The 19,133-nt window shown below is 44.2% G+C and overlaps 1 protein-coding gene across 1 annotated transcript in view; it reads left to right on the top strand.

Annotated features, from left to right (window-relative positions):
* The first annotated feature begins 350 nt into the window (after nucleotides 1-350).
* Nucleotides 351-19,133, top strand: part of EIF3E (eukaryotic translation initiation factor 3 subunit E) — a 51,158-nt gene continuing 32,375 nt past the window's right edge. Inside the window, exons 1-3 of the mRNA XM_090040507.1 lie at nucleotides 351-509; nucleotides 4,762-4,876; nucleotides 15,243-15,360. Of these exons, the coding sequence (XP_089896633.1) occupies nucleotides 420-509; nucleotides 4,762-4,876; nucleotides 15,243-15,360 (323 nt within the window). The 5' untranslated portion in view covers nucleotides 351-419. The remainder of the gene's footprint in view (nucleotides 510-4,761; nucleotides 4,877-15,242; nucleotides 15,361-19,133) is intronic.

The raw sequence follows: 19,133 nt of genomic DNA, 5'->3' as shown, positions 1-19,133 counted from the left end.
AGTAGGCAAAGAAGTCTTTTTTCACTTTATGTCGCTCACTACAAGTCGCCAGTGAATGCAGGACGCCTGAGTCAGCCAACCCGAAACATTTCACGCGGGATAATGACCGTAAGCTTGGCAACATTATTACCACCTGAATCGCAGCGGAGGAGCGCGTACCGCCTCTCCCCCACCCCCGCCACGTGCGCGTCCCGCTCCAACCCCAGAGCACAGCACAGCAGAGCAAAGCAGAGCGGACGGAGGCTGAGGGCAACACAAGCCACTCCCCTTTGCCCTCAGGCGCCCAGTTGCGCATGCTCACATCTGGCCCCGCCCCCTAGCTAGCGCTGGACGCCCGTGTGCGCACGCGCACTCCTAACCCCTCCCTGACGGCGCGTCTTTACGTCACACGGCGGCGGTCTTGCCTTTTCCCTCGCAAGATGGCGGAATACGACCTGACCACCCGCATCGCGCACTTCTTGGACCGGCACCTGGTCTTCCCGCTGCTTGAGTTCCTGTCCGTTAAGGAGGTGAGATGGCGGCGTGGGAGTCTGGGGTCGACCCGTCCCCCCGCACACGCGGCACAGCCCGCGGGGCAGCCGGGAAAGGCAGCGAAGGCCGCAGGGCCTCGTGGGTATTGGGCCGGAGGGGGAGGGGTAATTCCCGCCCCTTCTTCCCCAAGCTGCTGCGGCCGTTTGTAATAAACCCGTAGCGCGGCTTCCACCCGCCGCTGGGAAGGTCGCGTCTTCCGCGGGCCCTGGCTTTCGTTTCCAGCTGCTCTGGGAGCCTGGCCCTGCCTCCCTTCCGCCGCGTGGCCCCGGGGGGGCCTGTCGCTCCTAGCAGGCCCCTCTAGAGATGCGGTGATTTGGGATACAGACTCCGTCGTGGGACTGTAGGGTGCCCTAGAATGTAGGGTGCTGCGTGGCTGTAAGCTGATGACTCAGGCTACAGGTGCTGGGGCATGCTGGCGTGCCAGTGCCTCTTTTTGGGGGGTGCCCTGAGGTGATAAGCAGATGAATAACAGGCTCACACTTGTCCTTGCCTGGATGATATCCTTGCCAGGACCCTTGGCAAGGAAGTGATGGGGGGTAATTGGTACATTTGTTTTTGCAGTTGGGTGGCAGTCAGTTCACAAGAGTTATGGAGGGACCTTGAGTACAAAAAGCTTGAGAGCCAGTTGCTGTTAGTAAAGCTACCGAACACCTGGTGACTGGACAGTCAGCTCAGTTTAACTTCTTGTTGTGTTAAATTGTTGCTTTAAAGATTGCAAAGTTTACTGGTCTCCATACAACTTCCCTGGATGGTCTCATTGACTAGTCAACTCTTTTGAGCGTGTTATAGTATTGGGCAGGTTTTAACCTACTCGTGCTAGTCCTTGAATGGTGGTTTCTTAACGTTTATGGAAGTCCTCATCTTCTATAGCCAAAAATGCCTTTACTTCCAAATTAAAATTAGTTCACAATTTTCCTTGTTGGACTCCTCAAAATGTTCAACTTTTTGGCCTGTTGGTACTTACTGAGGGCAAATTATCAGACCAGATATAATTTTAAAGGCTGTCTAGCCCAATATTTTTTGTTAAACAGGCTTGTCATCATTTAACTGTACTGAGTACCACTTATAACATTACAGCTTCAACAAGGAAGGTAATAAAGAGCTAAATTATGCACTGCCACTAGTGGTAAAATAGTTGAGGGGCTTTTTGGGAAGTGTAGGATAATGCACCTAGGGAAAAATAACCTCAGCTATATGTACACAATGCTGGTTTTTATACTAGTTGTGAGTTGGAAAAGAGAGATCCTTGTAGATAGTTCTCCAAAAACACTAGCTTAGTGTGTAGCAGTAACAAAAAGCCAAATAAAAGGGTAGACATTATTAAGGAAGGGATTTAAAAAAATGGAGAACACATTCATCACAGCACACTATTATACAAATCCACAGTGCACTCAGTTTTTGAATACTATACAGTTTTAGTCCTTGCATCTCAAAAAGGATGTAGTAGAATTAGTAAAGTTACAAAGAAGAGCCACCAAAATGTTCAGAAGTATGAAGCAGTTGCTTTACCAGGAGAGATCAAGAAGGCTAGGACTCTTCAGTTTGGAAAGGAAATGGGTGAGGAGGGGTATGATAGAGATTAATAAAATCATGAAAGTGCTGGATCAAGTTAACAGGGAACTGTTGTTCACCAAGTCCCAGAATACTACAACTAGGGGGCACCCACTGAAACTAGTAGAAGACAGGTTTAAAATTACCAAGAGAAAGTATTTCTTTACACAACAGGTAGTTAACTTCTGAAATTCATTGCTACAGGTGGTAGCGATAGATGGCAGGATAAGAGAAGTGAGGGGGGGATTTGATAGCAGCCTTTAACTGCCTGAAGGGAGGTTTAAAAGAGGATGAAGCTAGGCTATTCTCAGTGGTGGCAGGTGACAGAACAAGGAGCAATGGTCTCAAGTTGCAGCAAGGGAGGTTTAGGCTGGATATTAAGAAAAACTTTCTCACAAGGAGGGTGGTGAATCACTGGAGAGAGGTGGTAGAATCTTCATCCTTGAAGGATTTTAAGACTGGGCTTGATGAAGCCCTGGCTGGAATAATCTAGTTGGGGGTGGTCCTGCTTTGAGCAGGGGGTTGGACTAGATGACCTCCTGAGGTCCCTTCCAATCCTAATTTTTCATGATTCTATGAAATGCATGGATGATAGATCTAGTAATAGCTTTGAGCAGAAGAATTGGAGGTGTTTCCTTTGGGATCTTTAAATCAATAATGGTGTCAGAGAATGTAATAGATGTACAAATTATTGTACATCCGTCCAATTCAGTGTTCTCCCTCTAGCTTCCACTTTTGTCACTGTTGGAGATGGGCCTTTTTGTTATGCCCAGAGAAATGTTGGCCTAGGCCCACCAAGGGAACTATAAGCCTCCCTTAATCAGGGAACAGTTGATTACTTGGGACAACTAAAGAGAATATAGAGACATCAGTGTGGGTCAGGTTACTGGGGGACACCAAGTAAGCGTGCTGGCCAGCACCTACTGACCCTCAAGTCCAGGGAGCCAGTGGACTCTACCCAGTGAAACTGCCTGGAGACATGGATGGTAAGGCAATCCCAAAGTCACTTGGGTTCCCCCCAGCCAGAGACTCCTTCCTGATCTGTTACATGGCTAGCTTAGCTAGAGCCAGGAGCAGGTTGTTCAGGAGGTCCCGGGACTTGGTGGGGCCATGGATGGGGAGTACATAAAAGAAAAGTTTAGAGGTGCACTGATATATCAGTCCCATATTGGATTGACACCGGCAGTCAGACATCAGTCCCATATTGGATTAACACTGGCAGTCAGCTTTTTTTGGCTGATGTGGCCAATAATTCCACCTATAAATGCCCCATGCATGCACAGCCCCAGTGCAGCACACCCTGAGCATAGCCCTGGCCCTCCCCCCCCACAAAAAAGCTAAGCGCTGTCTCCAGCCCCAACCCACAGCAGCAGCCCGTCCTCACCCTGTATGCAGAATGCCCTCCAACAGTGTGTGCAGTGGCAGGAGTTGCCCCCTGGACAAGCCATTCATAGCTCTGTCCACTGCTCTGCCCCAGCTATGTGGCACCTGCCCCAGCCCCACTCCCTCCCTCACCACGGGGAGAGCCTCGACCTGCCCCCCCCACCCCTCTTCCCACCACTCTCCTCGCCCTGTCCCCCACAGCAGACTTATCAGCTGGATGCCACTCTCCATATCAGATCAGATATGGCTCATTAAAAATCATCCATTGGTATCAGCCCAAAAGGTGCATAGATTCATAGAGTCAGAAGGGACCTCAGTAGGCCCTCTAGTCCAATCCCCTGCCCCTGGCAGGCAAGAAAAGAAACACCAACCCTGGGGTCATGTGATGCCAGCCAGATGCCTGTCCAGTCTCTTTCTGAAGACCTCCCAAGGATGGGGCGAGCACCACCTCCATTGGGAGCCCATTCCAGATTCTGGCAACCCTGCCTGTGAAGAACCTTTTCCTAATGTCCAGCCTAAACCTTCTCTCTAATAGCTTATGGCCATTGTTCCTTGTCGCTCCAGGGGGTGCTCTGGTGAACAGGTTGTTGTCTACTTTATGTTGCTCTCCCCTTATGAATTTGTACGCTGTCACAAGGTCCCCTCTCAGCCTTCTCTTGGAGAGGCTGAAGAGGTTAAGGTCCCTTAGCCTTTCCTCACAAGGCCTTCCCTGCAGGCCTGTAATCAGGCAAGTGGCTCTTCTTTGGACTGTCTTCAGGTTGTCCACATCCTGCTTGAACTGCAGTGTCCAGAACTGGACATAGTACTCCAGCTGCTGTCTGACCAGTTCCGCATAGAGGGGGAGAATCACATCCCTGTACCTGTGGAGGGAGAAGTGCAACCAGAACCTCAGCAGGAGGTTCCAGAGGAGGTGGAAGATGGCTGTTACTTGGCGCATTCAAGGTTGGCCTGCACCACAGGCCCTCTCTGTTAGCAGAAAGGGCAGGTGTTGGGGGATGTCCATGAAACGTGCCAGATACATGCCCATGTTGATGGCTCTGTGTAGAAGCTACCAGCTGAGATCCCCTGAGACTTGTGTGATCAGGGGTGGAATATAGGTTGGTACAGCAGAGACTAGATGTTGAGCTAGAGAAACTATTGGTTTGACTTGCTATGGCACTTCTCACGTTCATGACTTTAAATTTGGTTGTCTGTAACTTTATTAATAAATAAATAGAGGCCTCTTTAAAAAAATGACTCTTATATAAAGGATATTCCGTGTATCTTCATGAAATCTTTTAACTCTTCTTGCTTCAGATATACAATGAAAAAGAATTACTGCAAGGAAAATTGGACCTTCTTAGTGATACCAACATGGTGGATTTTGCTATGGATGTGTACAAAAACCTGTACTCGGATGAGATTCCTCATGGTAAGCTTTGTGTGCATTGGTATGTAGATTTCACAGCCGTGGTTAAAGCTGTTGCTTGAATGAATAAAAATTCATGTTTTTTCCCATATTGTTGTAATGTATTTGCTCTTACGTTTAAAATTAAGACATTATTTCTGTAACACTAAAGCATTTGATTTGGCCATAATTTCATTTTGAAGAAGGCTGAGTAAATATGCACCTTATAGACTACATACAGTTTGTTCTGTTAGAGTGTAAGCTTTCATGAACTCAAGATGATTAGATGTTGTGACAGGACAAGCATAGGATCACTTTGTTTGCTACCTCCCTAGGTTCATAGATTCATAGATTCACAGACGTTAGGGTCGGAAGGGACCTCAATAGATCATCGAATCCAATCCCCTGCATAGGCAGAAAAGTGTGCTGGGTTCAGATGACCCCAGCCAGATGCCTTTATAACCTCCTCTTGAAGACCCCCAGGGTAGGGGAGAGCACCACCTCCCTTGGGAGCCCATTCCAGATTTTGGCCACTCTAACTGTGAAGAATTTCTTCCTAATGTCCAGTCTAAATCTGCTCTCTGCTAGCTTATGGCCATTATTTCTTGTAACTCCCAGGGGTGCCTTGGTGAGTAGAGCCTCACCAATTGCCTTCTGCGCTCCCATGTTGAATTTATAGGCAGCCACAAAGTCACCTCTCCACCTTCTCTTGCGGAGGCTGAAGAGGTCCAGGTGCCCTAGTCTCTGAAGAGGTCCAGGTGCCCTAGTCTCTCCTTGTAGGGCTTGGCCTGCAAGCCCTTAACTGTACGAGCGACACTCTCCAGGTTACCTACCTCCCTCTTGAAGTGTGGTGCCCAAAACTGGACGCAGTATTCCAACTGTGGTCAGACCAGTGCCTGATAGAGGGGAAGTATCACCTCCTTGGTTCTGTTTGTCATGTATCTGCTGATGCATGATAAAGTGCAGTTAGCTTTGCTGATGACTTCGTCACACTGATGCCTCATGTTCATCTTGGAGCCCACTAGGACTCTGAGATCCCTTTCCTCTTCTATGCTGCAAGCAGGTCATTTTCTAGGCAGTAGGTGTGCTGGACATTTTTCCTCCCTAGGTGCACCACTTTGCATTTCTCCTTGTTAAGTTGCATTCTATTGTTTTCTGCCCATTTGTCCAACCTGTCCAGATCTGCCTGTAGTTGTTCCCTGCCCTCCAATCTGTCCCTTCTCCCCACAGTTTCGTATCATCCGCAGACTTGGGCAGAGTATACTTCACTCCCTCATCCAAGTCACTGATGAAGACATTGACGAATATCAGTCCAAGGACCGAGCCCTGTGGGACCCCACTGCCTGTGTCCTTCCAGGTCGGTACCAACCCGTCCACCACAGCTCTCTGGGTATGACCCACTAGCCAATTTGCTACCCGTTGGACTGTATAATCATCCAAGTCATAGCCTCTTAATTTGTTCACCAGTTTGGGATGGGATTCTATATTGAAGGCCTTCCTGAAGTCTAAGTAAACAATATCTACCCCTAGTCCTGCGTCGGGGTGTTTTGTAACCTGGTCATAAAAAGAAACTAGATTAGTCAGACATGATCTACCTGCTACGAACCCGTGCTGGTTTCCCCTCAGCATAATTTTTCCTGCTGGGCTCTCGCATATATGAGCCTTAATAATCTTTTCAAAGACTTTACCCAAGAGGGAGGTGAGATTGATTGGTCTGTAATTGCCTGGATCGTCCTTCCTCCCCTTCTTGAAAATAGGGACCACACTGGCCCTTTTCCAGTTCTCCGGGACCTGGCTCCTGCGGCACGAGTGCTCAAATATTCTTGCAGTGGCTGTGAAATGACATCAGCCAGTGCCTTCAGTACCCTTGGATGGAGCTCATCTGGGCCTGCCAACTTAAACCGTGTCCTTCCAAGTGACTCTGCAACATCTCAGGGTCAGCGCTTGGTAGTCTGGCCCTCTGCTGTTGTCTCGCTATGATCCCATTGTGAGACTTGTTTTGCCCCTTGTTTAGGAACACTGAGACAAAGAACTCATTGAGGAGTTCAGCCTTGTGCCCCCTGTCTGTCACCATTTGCTTTTGCCCATTCAGTAGTGGTCCTATACCACCCTGGGCCTTCCTTTTACTCCCTATATATCTGAAAAACAACTTTTTGTTATCCTTAACTTGGGATGCCGTCCTCAGCTCCATGGTAGCTTTCGCCTTTCTAACTGCCTCCCTACACCTACAAGCTGAGGAGGCATACTCCTCTTTAGTAATTTCTCCCTTTTTCCACTGCTTATATGCCCCGCTTTTTGCCCTTAGGCTGCTCTGGATTCCTCTGATTAGCCAAGAAAGCCTCTTGGCCCCTTTTCCCCTGCATCGGGATTGTCTCCCTCTGTTCCCAAAGGATCGCTTCCTTAAGGCACAGCCACCTTTCCTGGGCTCCCACTTAGCCAAATCTCTTACCCTGCAGTGCGTCATTAACTAAACGCATGAGCTTGCTGAAGTCAGCCTTCCTGAAGTCTAGCACTTCCACCCTACTAGTTACCTTTCCCACTCTATGCCTTATGGTAAATTCTGTTATTTGGTGGTCACTGTCCCCGAGGTGACCACTGATCTGTAGGTCCCCTTCCGTGTCATCCCATTGTCCATACCAGGTCCAGTAAGGCATTCCCCCTGGTGGGACCATGTACCTCCTTATGGAAGCAAAAGTGGGGAGTGCGTCAGGTGGAGGTCCTGCACACAGGATAGGAACCTGCATGACCATTAGGAATTTACTGTCTGTGTCTCCCAGCAGATGTCGGGTAGATTAGGTCCCCCATGATTACCACTTCCCTAGTCTTTATGGTCTCCGAGAGCTACCTCAGGAGTTCCAAATCTAGTTCTTCCCCTTGGTGTGGGGGTCTGTAGCAGACCCCTATCACCAAATCCATTTCCCCTTGACCTCCATGTATCCTAACCCATAATCCTTCTACTTTCTCCCCCTCTAATTCTGTTTTGATAAGGGTCGAAGTATAATGCTCCTTGACATAGAGTACAACCCCTCCCCCTCTCCTCCCTACTCTATTCTTTCTGTACAGCTTACAACCCTCAATGTGTACTGCCCATTCGTGGGTATAGTCCCACCAGGTTTCTGTTAACCCCACTAAGTTGTAAGTGTTTTCTGCAGGCAGGAGTGCTAGTTCATCCTGCTTGTTTCCCATGCTCCTAGCATTAGTGTATAGTCACTTGAGCCTTGTGACTGGCACCTTCGTTGCCCCCCAACTCTGATGTCCAGTGGGCTGCTTATTGCTTACCTGCTGATTGCTTACCTGTGCTGTACTGCTGGACGTCCCATGGATTGCAGGTTCCTGATGTTCTCCTTCTTCTGCCTCCCCATCCCCCTTCTGAGCTAGTTTAAAGCCCGATGTAGGAGATCAGCCAACCTGTTGGAAAAAAGACTTTTACCTTTCACTGAGAGATGAAGTCCATTGCATCCCAAAAGTCAGGAAGTGTGGGTCGTGGTCCAGGAAGCCAAAACCTGCACGATGGCACCAACTCCTGAGCCACAGGTTGACCTGTCCGCCATTTCCTCCCTTCTGCTTTCCCACCTTTTGTATTCAAGTCACTCACTCTACTCTATTCACTGCATCTGATGAAGTGAGCTTGAGTTTATGAAAGCTTATGTTATATAGTATAAACTCATGAATCCCGCATGCTTGGGACTAAGCACCTGCTGGAAAAGTGAAAATTCCAGATTTTTGAAACTAGACCGGCAGCCAGCCCTGGGGGGGAGCAGGGGGTAGCGGCAGCTGCTGTGTGCAAGCTTCCACCTCTGCTGCTGCCGCTCCAGGGCCAGCCACTGCTAATCCCCAGTGGAGTATAGTTTTTAAAAGCACCAGATTTTTGATGATTCCGGGTTTTTGATATCTGGATTTATGAGGTTATACTGTGTGTATGTATATATGTGTATATATATCATTTACTTTGTCTGTAATGTGCATATCTACCCTGCTTTCTGCCTAACTTGAGACTAACACAGCTAACTCCCTGTCTCTGCTCATAATTTTCATATTGCGATTTTATTAATTAAATAACTATTCTTTGCATATATATTTGGACAGAGAAAGCATTTTTGGATGCTTAGTGGGTATTTTAAGCCTTCCTTTAAAGCATTTAACCTTATACAGACAGGGTTTTTCTAGTATCTTACTACTTTTACTGTCACTCCAGTTATGGTTCAGATTTTTTTTGTTTCCTGTATTGCTTATAAAACCCATAAAGAACTACAATGTCACTAATTCTAAGGAAAGAGGTGAGATGTCCTTTCACGTAGAGTCCCAGGGCTGCAAGTAGAATAACCAAGTGAATCTATTCTTTTTTAAGTATCTTTATGAAGCCTCCATTTCTGCATACCTCAGTCCACATTTCTGGGAAATTTTCCCAACGATTAATTTTAATTGGACCTTCTTTCTGAGTTCTGCTTGGATGTGATTCTCTTCATTTTTTCCCTCAAATCTGCTTCTTCCTATGTAGGTTTTTCCTTCTATCTTCAACTTTCCCCTGGAATTCCTCCTTTTTCTTTCTTCATTTCTGCTTCATCTACCTTGGGGACATTCAACTTCTTTTCTCTTCTCATTGTTGAATATTTTTCCCATTCTCATCAACTCCACCTCCACTTACTTTGGACATTTTCTGGAGAGAAGGTGTGACAGAAGGGGCAATTATTAGAGAGTTATGGAAGTAGGAGTGGGGAGAGTGTGACATTGACACCTACACAGTCAGATGCGTCACTCACTGGCTGGAGGGTCGCACCCAGAGAGTGGTGGTGGACGGGTCTTATTCGACTTGGAAGGATGTGGGCAGTGGGGTTCCGCAGGGCTCGGTCTTCGGGCCTGCACTCTTCAACATCTTCATCAGCGAGTTGGACGAGGGGGTAAAAAGCACCCTGTTCAAATTCGCAGGTGACACTAAGATGTGGGGGGAAGTGGGCATGCTAGAAGGGAGTAATAGGCCTGCAATCGGACCAAGACTGGTTACAGGGGTGGGCGGATGAGAACAGGATGGGATTCAACATTGACAAGTGCAAGGTACTGCACCTGGGGGGAAAGAACCAGAAGCATACTTACAGGCTGGGGAACTCCCTTCTCGTCATTACAGGGGCAGAAAAGGATCTTGAAGTCATTATTGATGCCAAAATGAACATGGGCCAACAGTGTGGGGACGTGGTCAGGAAGGCAAATTGTACCTTATCATGCATCCACAGATGCATCTCGAGCAGGTCCAAGGAGGTGATACTCCCCCTCTCTGCAACACTGGTCAGGCCACAGTTGGAGTACTGCCTCCAGTTCTGGGCGCAGCACTTCAGGAGGGATGTTGACAACATGGAGAGAGATCAGAGAAGGGCCACCTGCATGATCAAGGGACAGCAGGGCAGGCCCTACAAGGAGAGGTTATGGGACCTGAACCTGTTCAGCCTCCACAAGAGAAGGCTGAGGGGGGATCTAGTGGCCTGTTACAAACTAGTCAGAGGGGACCAGCAGGCATTGGCGGAATCCCTGTTCCCCCAAGCATTAGTAGGAGTGACTAGAAATAATGGTCACAATCTGGCAGAGGGTAGATTCAGGCTAGACATCAGGAGGCCCTACTTCACTGTCAGGATGGCTAGGGTATGGAACCAACTTCCAAGAGAAGTGGTGTTGACTCCTACACTGGGAGTCTTTAAGAGGAGGCTAGATGAACACCTTGCTGGGGTCATTTGACCCAAGTACTCTTTCCTGCCATGGCAGGGGGTCGGACTAGATGATCTGCTCAGGTCCCTTCCAACTCTGAAACTATGAGAGGATTGCAGTTCAAAACTTCTGACCTGTGAACAGCCAAGGAAAGAGATGATAAAAAGAACTTGAACGTTGATGTTTATTGCACTGTGATGTTGGCATTGCTGCTACTCAAAACACTGCTTGACAGGGAAGGGATTTCAGTTGCCTCTGCATAAACAAGGCATGTTGTCCTTTCCTACCTCCTTGAACAACCAAGGGAGGCTGAAGTTCCTAGGGTTTGAATGGTTGACACCTTGACATAGTGTGCATTTAGTCTGTATTAGTGTTCTGCAAAAAAAGGGATTATATGGTCCTGCCAGCCTGCATGTTTGAATTTACTGTTGAAAAAATTGTAGTTATAAACAAAATCAGCTGTATTTATAAATATCTAGTGCAAAGGTATATCAATCTGAATTACTTACAAAAGCTATTTAGGGATCATTAAAATTGTAAAGTCCAACTCAAAAGTTAGGTGACAATTTTGTTTTTACAAGATAGCATTCAGCTTGGTTTACACGACATGTTTCATTTAGTGGTCAAGCTGGGCAGCAAATAGGGTAATGGAAAGAAAAAGTGCTTTTGTGTGTAAGAATGGCAACCAGTGCACTTTTTTCTATTTCTGGCGCTGCCCCGGATTTTTTTTATGGGATGTTGGGCAAGACTATACAAATGTGTAAGGTTGGGAAAATTAAGGACGCATGGGAAACTGTAATTCTAGCTGTTCTTAACTTGAATGCTTGACTTGACAACCTCCTCTATACTTTTCTTCAGTCTATACCAGACAGTTCTAAATGATCTGGAGATTACTAGTCAGATGATGATTTTTTTGTTAAATATAAAGAATTTTGTCTTGCCAAGGCAAAATTCATTAAAGTTTTTAAAGTTTGTATCTTGAAGAATGAAGTTGAACACTGAGAAATCCTTCTTTGCATTCCATACAGAATCTAGACCAATTTCATACATCCCAAAAGCTATATCCTTTTCTAAAACGTATAATTTGTTGTTAACATAGTTGAGATGTCTATTTGGTAATATGCTTGAGCTCTATTTTCAGAAATAATTTTGTGAACTAAAGTATTCATTTAAATCAGCCCTTAATAAGCTTAACTGTAAATGAATCCAGAGTTCAGGAATAGTCATTTCCTTGTCTGTGAAAAAGACCAAATGTGTTCTGAGTGAAGTGCTTTTCTTTTATCTACTTAATTCTTCTTATATATGCAGTTTTTATCAGAGAGAGTCATCATATTTGTAAATCACAGTCATGTATCATAATTTACAGTAAAGATTTGTATATGGATGTTGCTTCATTTATCAAATGAATAACTGTTGGGATTCTTAAGAAATGTTATAGCCTGATCTAGTGAATTTTTTGATACTATTTAAATGTTTGCCCAGCTTTAGTAGTGATATTATCTTCTCCACCATTGACTTGCATTGGTTCAGCAACATGAATCACAGAACAAACATTTTCATACAGTCCGTAAGTTAACGGAATGGTTTCTTTTTATTTTTGTAAATGCAAGATTCACCTGAAGGTGGTAATAACCCATCCTTATTGGAGTGTCTCCTATCAGGCAAGTGATTCTCAGGTTTAGGTTGGGGTTGAGTGGCTCTTACTGTCTTTGTCCACTAGACTTTATCTTTGAATTTGTGGTGTGACTGTTCACTTGAAAATGATTGTATGAGATGCTGTACTGTGGTTGAGTGGCTTAGTACTCAGTCCTTCTTTATTTCCTGAATATCCTTATTGGCATCCCTCTGTGTGGCTGGTCAATGGTTATCTGATTTTTATAAAGCCTTACACTCAAATCACTTAAACTTTGGCCATTCTCTCTTCTACAGCACTGGTACTCAAGCTCCTGTTTTAAATGCTTGTTCTGTTGCAGCATTTCTCAACCTGTGGGTCATGACCCAAAATTAGATCACAGGAATATGTGAAAGGGCTGCAAACAAACTTTAAAAAGGGATCAGTAAATTTTAAAAATAAATTCTCCTTTAAAGGAGAAAAACATGGGAAACCATGGCTTTTCCCTTGCAGGCTGTCAAGAGTTCCAGCCTGCAAGGGGCTGCTTGCCCCTGTGCCGCCTCCCCCCCCCAACTCCCCTACACACTGTGGGGCTGGGGCAGGGGGCAGCAGGTCGGGAGTGAGGGTAGGGGAACTGGGTTGGGACTGGCCATTAATATTTACAAGTGGGTCCTGGTACAAAAAAGGTTGAGAACCACTGCTCTGTTGCACATGGTAGCACTTGGTGTACAGTTTGGTCCTGTGTAAAGTAAAACAGTTTTTTGTCTTTTCTACGAAGCTGTGGTATTAACACTAATCTTTCTTTCTTGTTATAGAATAGTGATTCCTGCATATTAGGCTGCTTATAAATATCATTTTTTCATGCTGGGAGAAAAACAGAAAAGTATACTAGGAGACCAGTGAGGCAAAATCTTCCAAAGCTCTAAAACTGATCCTACCAAAAGTAAGAATTTGGTTAGATTACAAAGCAAAGCATGAGCATGCAGTGTCAAAGTCAGAAAGCCCGAGAAATAAAATGCTAGAGTTGTAATAAGAAAATATTCTGTATCTGGATAGAGTAGGATATAAATCTAAATAGCAATAATTAGGATAATGGTAGTAAGGGAAACACCAAGGAAGGGGAGTTGGTTTAATACTCAGTGGAAAAGGGAAGCTAATAACAGAGTAAGGCCAACTTTACCTTTTTTCTTCAATTGTCACAAAATTAAGCTATATTTTTATTTTTGTTTGCCCTCCTAGTACCCTTGTACTTGATTCTAAGATGAGGAACTTTCCTCCCCCTTGTTAAACAGGGGGAGAGACTCGTCTTGGAATACAGTAATCTGAAATAAATAGTAGGCAGTTCAATGAGTACAACATTACTGCATTTAAGTAGGAATAATGAACTGCACAACTACAAAATAGGTAGTGACTGGATGGCAGTTCTGCAGGAAAGGATTTAGGGATTTATCATAGATCATAGACTGAACAGAAGTAAATGTTTTATAGTGTTGCAAAGAAAGGTAAATTCCATTCTCTATATCAATGGCACTGTCAGGTCAGGTGCAAAGTAATAATTCCCTTCTCCTTAAAACTGGGAAGGCCTCAGCTCAGAATACTGTGTCCAGTTTTGAGTATCACACTTCAATAAAGATGTGGACAAATCGGTGAGAAGTTTAAAAAGCAGGATTTATAAGGGAAAATGAAGGAGAATAAGAAGCAGTGAATAAATTGTTCCCATGTATAATTCAGAGAGGAAAAGTTGAAATTGCCTTAAGTTTCACCAAAGGGGGAATTTGGTTAGTTGTTAGGAAAATCTTTCCATGTGTAAGCATAGGTAATTTTAGAGTAGTTTTATGCAAGGAGGTTGTGAAAACTCCCAACAGAGGAGTTTCTAGAAGACCAGACAATTCTGTTTGTAATGTTTTAGGTGTAATTGATCCAGCTTTGGATTCTTTCTGGATATATTTTCTGTAAGTTTCTGGTTTGTCTTTTCATCTCGTCCTTTGAATGCAGTATTTTCTCATATACAACACACACCTTTAAAAAACTCAGTTGCTGAAGGTGGACGTTCATGTTTCAAGTGAGAAAATACAGTAATAGCAGTTTCTGCAGAATGGACATCTGCTGAGGAAAAGAAAAGTAATGCTACCCTTATGTACAGAGGGCAGCTCTGTGGACATGTGGGGTAGTCTAACTGCTGGCTGCAGACATTAGGACATCAGTCCTGGCAGAGGCTTGAGCTTTAGAAGCTTCTCTGACTTGGCCATGCTTCATTTCTAAAGTGGAGCCCAGCACCAGGTGCTGAGGTAGAGGCTTGGACCAGGCTTTCAGTTGATCTGGAAGATATAGGTGGCTGCCCACCCACCTCGGCTTAAGTGGGTTGAGTAGTTTGGCTCAAGCAACAGCCCTTCAGCTAAGAGACTAACAGAGCAACTAGGATGTTTTGATGCCCTCCTCTACTGCAGCTGCTTGTGTTTTCTTTGGGAAAGTACCAGGGAAACAGATTTACTTAGTTTTCAAGGAAAAATCTCTTTCCCTGACCTGCTTCTTTCTGCCTTTCAAAAACAAGGTATGGGTCTTAATTGGGGGCATGTTGTATGCGAGAGTATATGATAAGTGTGCTACTGGATTTCACATTCTTCTGAGGAAAAATAAAAATCTACTTCAGATTTTTTTACCCTACAGTTTCAGTTTTAACTTGTAACTATTCCAGTCCCCTTTAATATCTCTTCTGTTTCTTGTACTGCTTTTTACATTTGCAACTTTGGGGAATGAATGTACCTGTCCAAACCCTCCCTTTTGTTTTCTTTTGTGAGAGATTACATTTCTTAAGTTGTCTACAACTATGTTATAAAACTCTTCCAGTCTGTAATCATAGACCACTGGGAAGTAAGGTAGCAGTGTTTCTTCAAGAAAAGAACCAATGGTTACAGTGACTTTTTTTTAATAAGCAAATCGGTTTTAAAATGTCAGTTCATGCGTCTTAACTGAGTAAACAAGCGTGCTACTGTACGCAGCATTTAATTACATCTAATAACTATAGCTTGTTTACTCCAGTGTTAGTTTTTAACATTACATTAAACTCTCTCTTCATTTGTCCAGCTTTGCGTGAAAAGAGAACAACTGTTGTTGCACAGCTGAAACAGCTTCAGTTAGAAACTGAACCTATTGTCAAGATGTTTGAAGATCCAGAAACTACAAGACAAATGCAGTCCACTAGGTAATTATTTCCCGCTCCCCCCTGCCTCCTCTTAAACACTGTAGAAATCAATGTTCACGAATTCATTATTGGGCTAATGTAAGGAGATTTTATAATCCATATTTTCAGTGAAAGTCTGAATCTTTTTGTCTTTTGTTGGTACAGAATACTGATATTTAGGTTTTGGTTTCATAGACCTTCACCTCATGTTGTTCTCCTTACCATTATCACTGTCCCTTCATTCTTCCATCTTTAATGAGGAAGAGCCTGTGTTTTAAGAAGTTAACTGTCAAAGTGAAGTAAAAGTTAAAGGTAAATGCACTCTATTGGTACACTGATAGAGATTTTTGAGGCCAATACTGATAGCTGATATTTAAGGAGGCATATCAGGCAATACCGATCCAATTTCTGATGTAGCTGCCTCCAGCTGGTAAGTTGGGTGTGGTGGAAGGGCAGGGGGCAGAGCTGTGGCTCATGGTGGGGGGGTGGAGGTGGCTTGCACCCCAGGAGGGCATGTGGGGCGTGTGCCCCCCAGATCTGCGTGGGACGGGCTGCATCCAGGCCTGCACAGAGCTCTTCTCAGCAGGGGCTGGGTTAGGAGTGGGCATGAGCAGTGCTGGGAGGATGCAGGATCCACCCCAAATTTTGCCACCAATCCGCTCCCAGGACAGTCATCCCCAGCCACCTGGAGCAGCCCTGGCTCTTTCCAGAGCGGTGGTGAATTCAGTGTGGATGCAGCAATGCCCCAGCACCGCCTGCACCCACTTTGAGTCCAGCCCCTACCAATAAGAGTCCCTTGCAGCCCTGGCTGCAGCCCACCCTATACAGTGCCAGGGGTGGGGGTGCACCCCCCTCATGCCCTCTTGGGTTGCAAGCAGCAGTGGGAACTGTCTCTCCCACCACAAGCTGCGGCTCTGTCCCCCTTCCCTTGCCCCCTCCCTCACCTCAGGGGGTGTTGATCTGCCCCCCCTCCCTCATACCCCTTTCCTCCCCCCCTCCCTTTCCAACACAATGGACTGACCAACTAGAGGCAACTCTCCACACTGCCAGCTCTGCTCCTTGCTGCTTGAGTGCTGTGCTGCAGTTGCATGCAACCTGGATATTTATCAGTCAAATTATCAGCCCCATCAGGTTGATATCCGATACAGCCAGTTTTCTTGAGGTTTGTATCGATCTGATATCGGACTGATGCATTGGTGCACCTTTAAAAGTAACTTTAGTAAAAGATGTGTCACAATATTTTTTCATATGTTGTTCTGGTAAAAGCGGTAGAATTAGGTGCAAGGTCCTTGAAGTCATTCCATAAAGCCCAGGAAGTTTCCCACTTCTTTTCATATGGTACGATCCTGCAGATGGAAGCTACCCACAGTTCCCTAAATAGGTGTTTGAAATAGCTACTCTAGTCATTTAGAAGCATCAGCAGCATGAGTATTTACAACATTAACCAACCGTATAATAGGTTTTATTATTGGGCATCAGGAAATGTCAGTGCCTGGATCCCTCCAGTCCCTTTTTTTTAATGCAGTACATCATCGCAATAAAGTAACTTCTATTTGCAGTGTTATTGGTATGGATGGGACAGAATGGTGAAATAACTTTTATGGCTGACTAATAGGTCTTGGCATCTTGAAATATTTTGAGCCGTTAAATGCCTCAGATACAAAATACTATCACTAACTTTAGAGTTGCCAGAATGATGTCCCCCACAAAATGAACATGGTTTAACATCTGCTCTCTTCAAAAAGACACCCCCAGTAAAAAACAGAAAGGAAATATGAACTAAATTTTTAAAACCTTGCTCCTGAAGTAGAATCCTTGCTGTAGCACACAATATAGACAATCATCCTTCTGCACAGATTCGTTTGCAAGAACATTGTTGAATCTGTTGCAATCCAGCTAGCAGAAATATCTGTAGTTGTGTGCTATCACTCGCTTGCTTTTTCAGAAAGCTCCAGCAGAAGAGTTTATGCTGTGCTGCTTAGTTCCTGTTTTGCTGAGTAAAGGAGTTCTCTACAGCTGCCACATCAGTTAAAAAATAAATGAAAAACATGTAAACTAAAAAACCTGCAGAGGTTTTTCTGGAAATTTACATTAAAATGTTCTTACTTCAGCTTGTCCTTTTTAAAAAAAAATTGGAGATAGCTTGTGCTAACTGGCACTGTGGACAGGGGCATTGCTTTAGCCTGTGGTCTTGTGCATTCTTTGCATGTCTATTTCTCAGTTAAAACATCTGCTGTTGAGTTTGAATCTACTTTGTGTGGCTTGCCACTAAACCTTATGATAGGCTTCCTGTGGTATATCTGGCTAGGAGTCCCAATTTGAGCTGTCACTAGTTCGTCAAGGACCTTATACTTTTCAAGACTGTATAAAAAAAACCCTCTGTCTTTTGAATCTGTACTATAAGTGTTAGCACTTGGTAATAGTACATAATAAATCTTTCCTTCCTTCTTTACTTGGATGTATACATTTTTGATAATTGTGTCATGAGATGGGAGAGCATTGAGATTCTGTAAGATGCTTCACACTACATCTGTGATACCTTGAAGGGAATCCTGTTTCTAATAGTTTTTATAATGCCTGTAGACTCTTCTCAAACTTCCTTTGAAGGAGGGAGTCTTGTGTATCCTAGGTAATTTGAATGTCACTTAGAGAGCTAATTCTGTAAAGGTCCTTTTATGATGTATTCACATCAGGAAAGTCCAGCCTAGTCTTACTAACCTGGTGGTTCCCACTGTATGCTTTTCTACTTCTGTGAGAGAATGCCTGCTCTGGGATTTTTTGCATTTTCTTCTGAAGCATTTAGTGTTTAACAGAAATCTCTTTCAAACTAAAATAAATTGGCATCTTTTTGAAAAAAAGTAGTCCTTAATTTTGTGTGTGTGCATGCACATATTTGCTGAAGTTATTTGCTGTAGTAGGTCTCTGCTTGGTGTAACCCACAGCTTCCCATCCTCAGCACAGATATTTGTTTACCTTCTGATTCTTTTTCATTTTTCACTTGAAGATATTGGATTTGATGGCTGCTTCACCCTTTAACGGGATCTGAACATACTCAGCATGACTGGAGTTGTAGCTGTCACCCTGAACTATTAATTTTCAGGATTCCTGCCGGTTTTATATTGAAAATTATAAATCACAGAATGTGGGCCTGATAGGTTTAGAATTGTAGAACACTGATTAAAGTAGCTCTCCGTTTTGTATGGTAATTGAAAAGAAAATTAACTTGCCACATACTACTTACTGCACTTTGCTTACACGATTTCTAAATGAAGTCTGTTCATTTATTGAATAAGAAACTGTATGAATTGTTCAAAGGAGGATGCCCTATCTGAATAGTAGTTGTACTTTGATGCACACTGATTTCTTTCAAATGTGAATGATGAGCACAAGGAGCTGTGGGGATTAGCAATATTAGAAGGTGTGGCAAGCCTATTTCTGTGTGTGGATATTCAGACTAAAACATGCATATAACTTGTTTGCATTCTGAAGATAAGAGGCCAAGCATACTTAAGCATACTTTTTCTTTAGTACTCTCCTGTACAATTAATTTTAATAACTTACATTTTGTTGTCACTAAATACATTTTAAAGGTTTAAAACATGGCTTAATTGAGGCAAACAAATTTTAGATGTTTTAAGCTTAAGTGGACAGTAATATAACATCAAAATTGCTAAACAGTAGTCAGAAAATTTTTTTAATGTTACTTACAAGAGTTTTAATTTACTTGCATTGTCTATCCTGTGTAATGACAGTGTATATTGTTAAGGTAGTACATATTTTTAGAATCGGTAATT

Source organism: Crocodylus siamensis, chromosome 3 (assembly GCF_052110815.1).
Source record: "Crocodylus siamensis isolate JL-2025a chromosome 3, ASM5211081v1, whole genome shotgun sequence".
NCBI lineage: Eukaryota > Metazoa > Chordata > Crocodylia > Crocodylidae > Crocodylus > Crocodylus siamensis.
The sequence above is the reverse complement of the archived record's forward strand: the minus strand, read 5'-3'. Positions and strand labels throughout refer to the sequence as shown.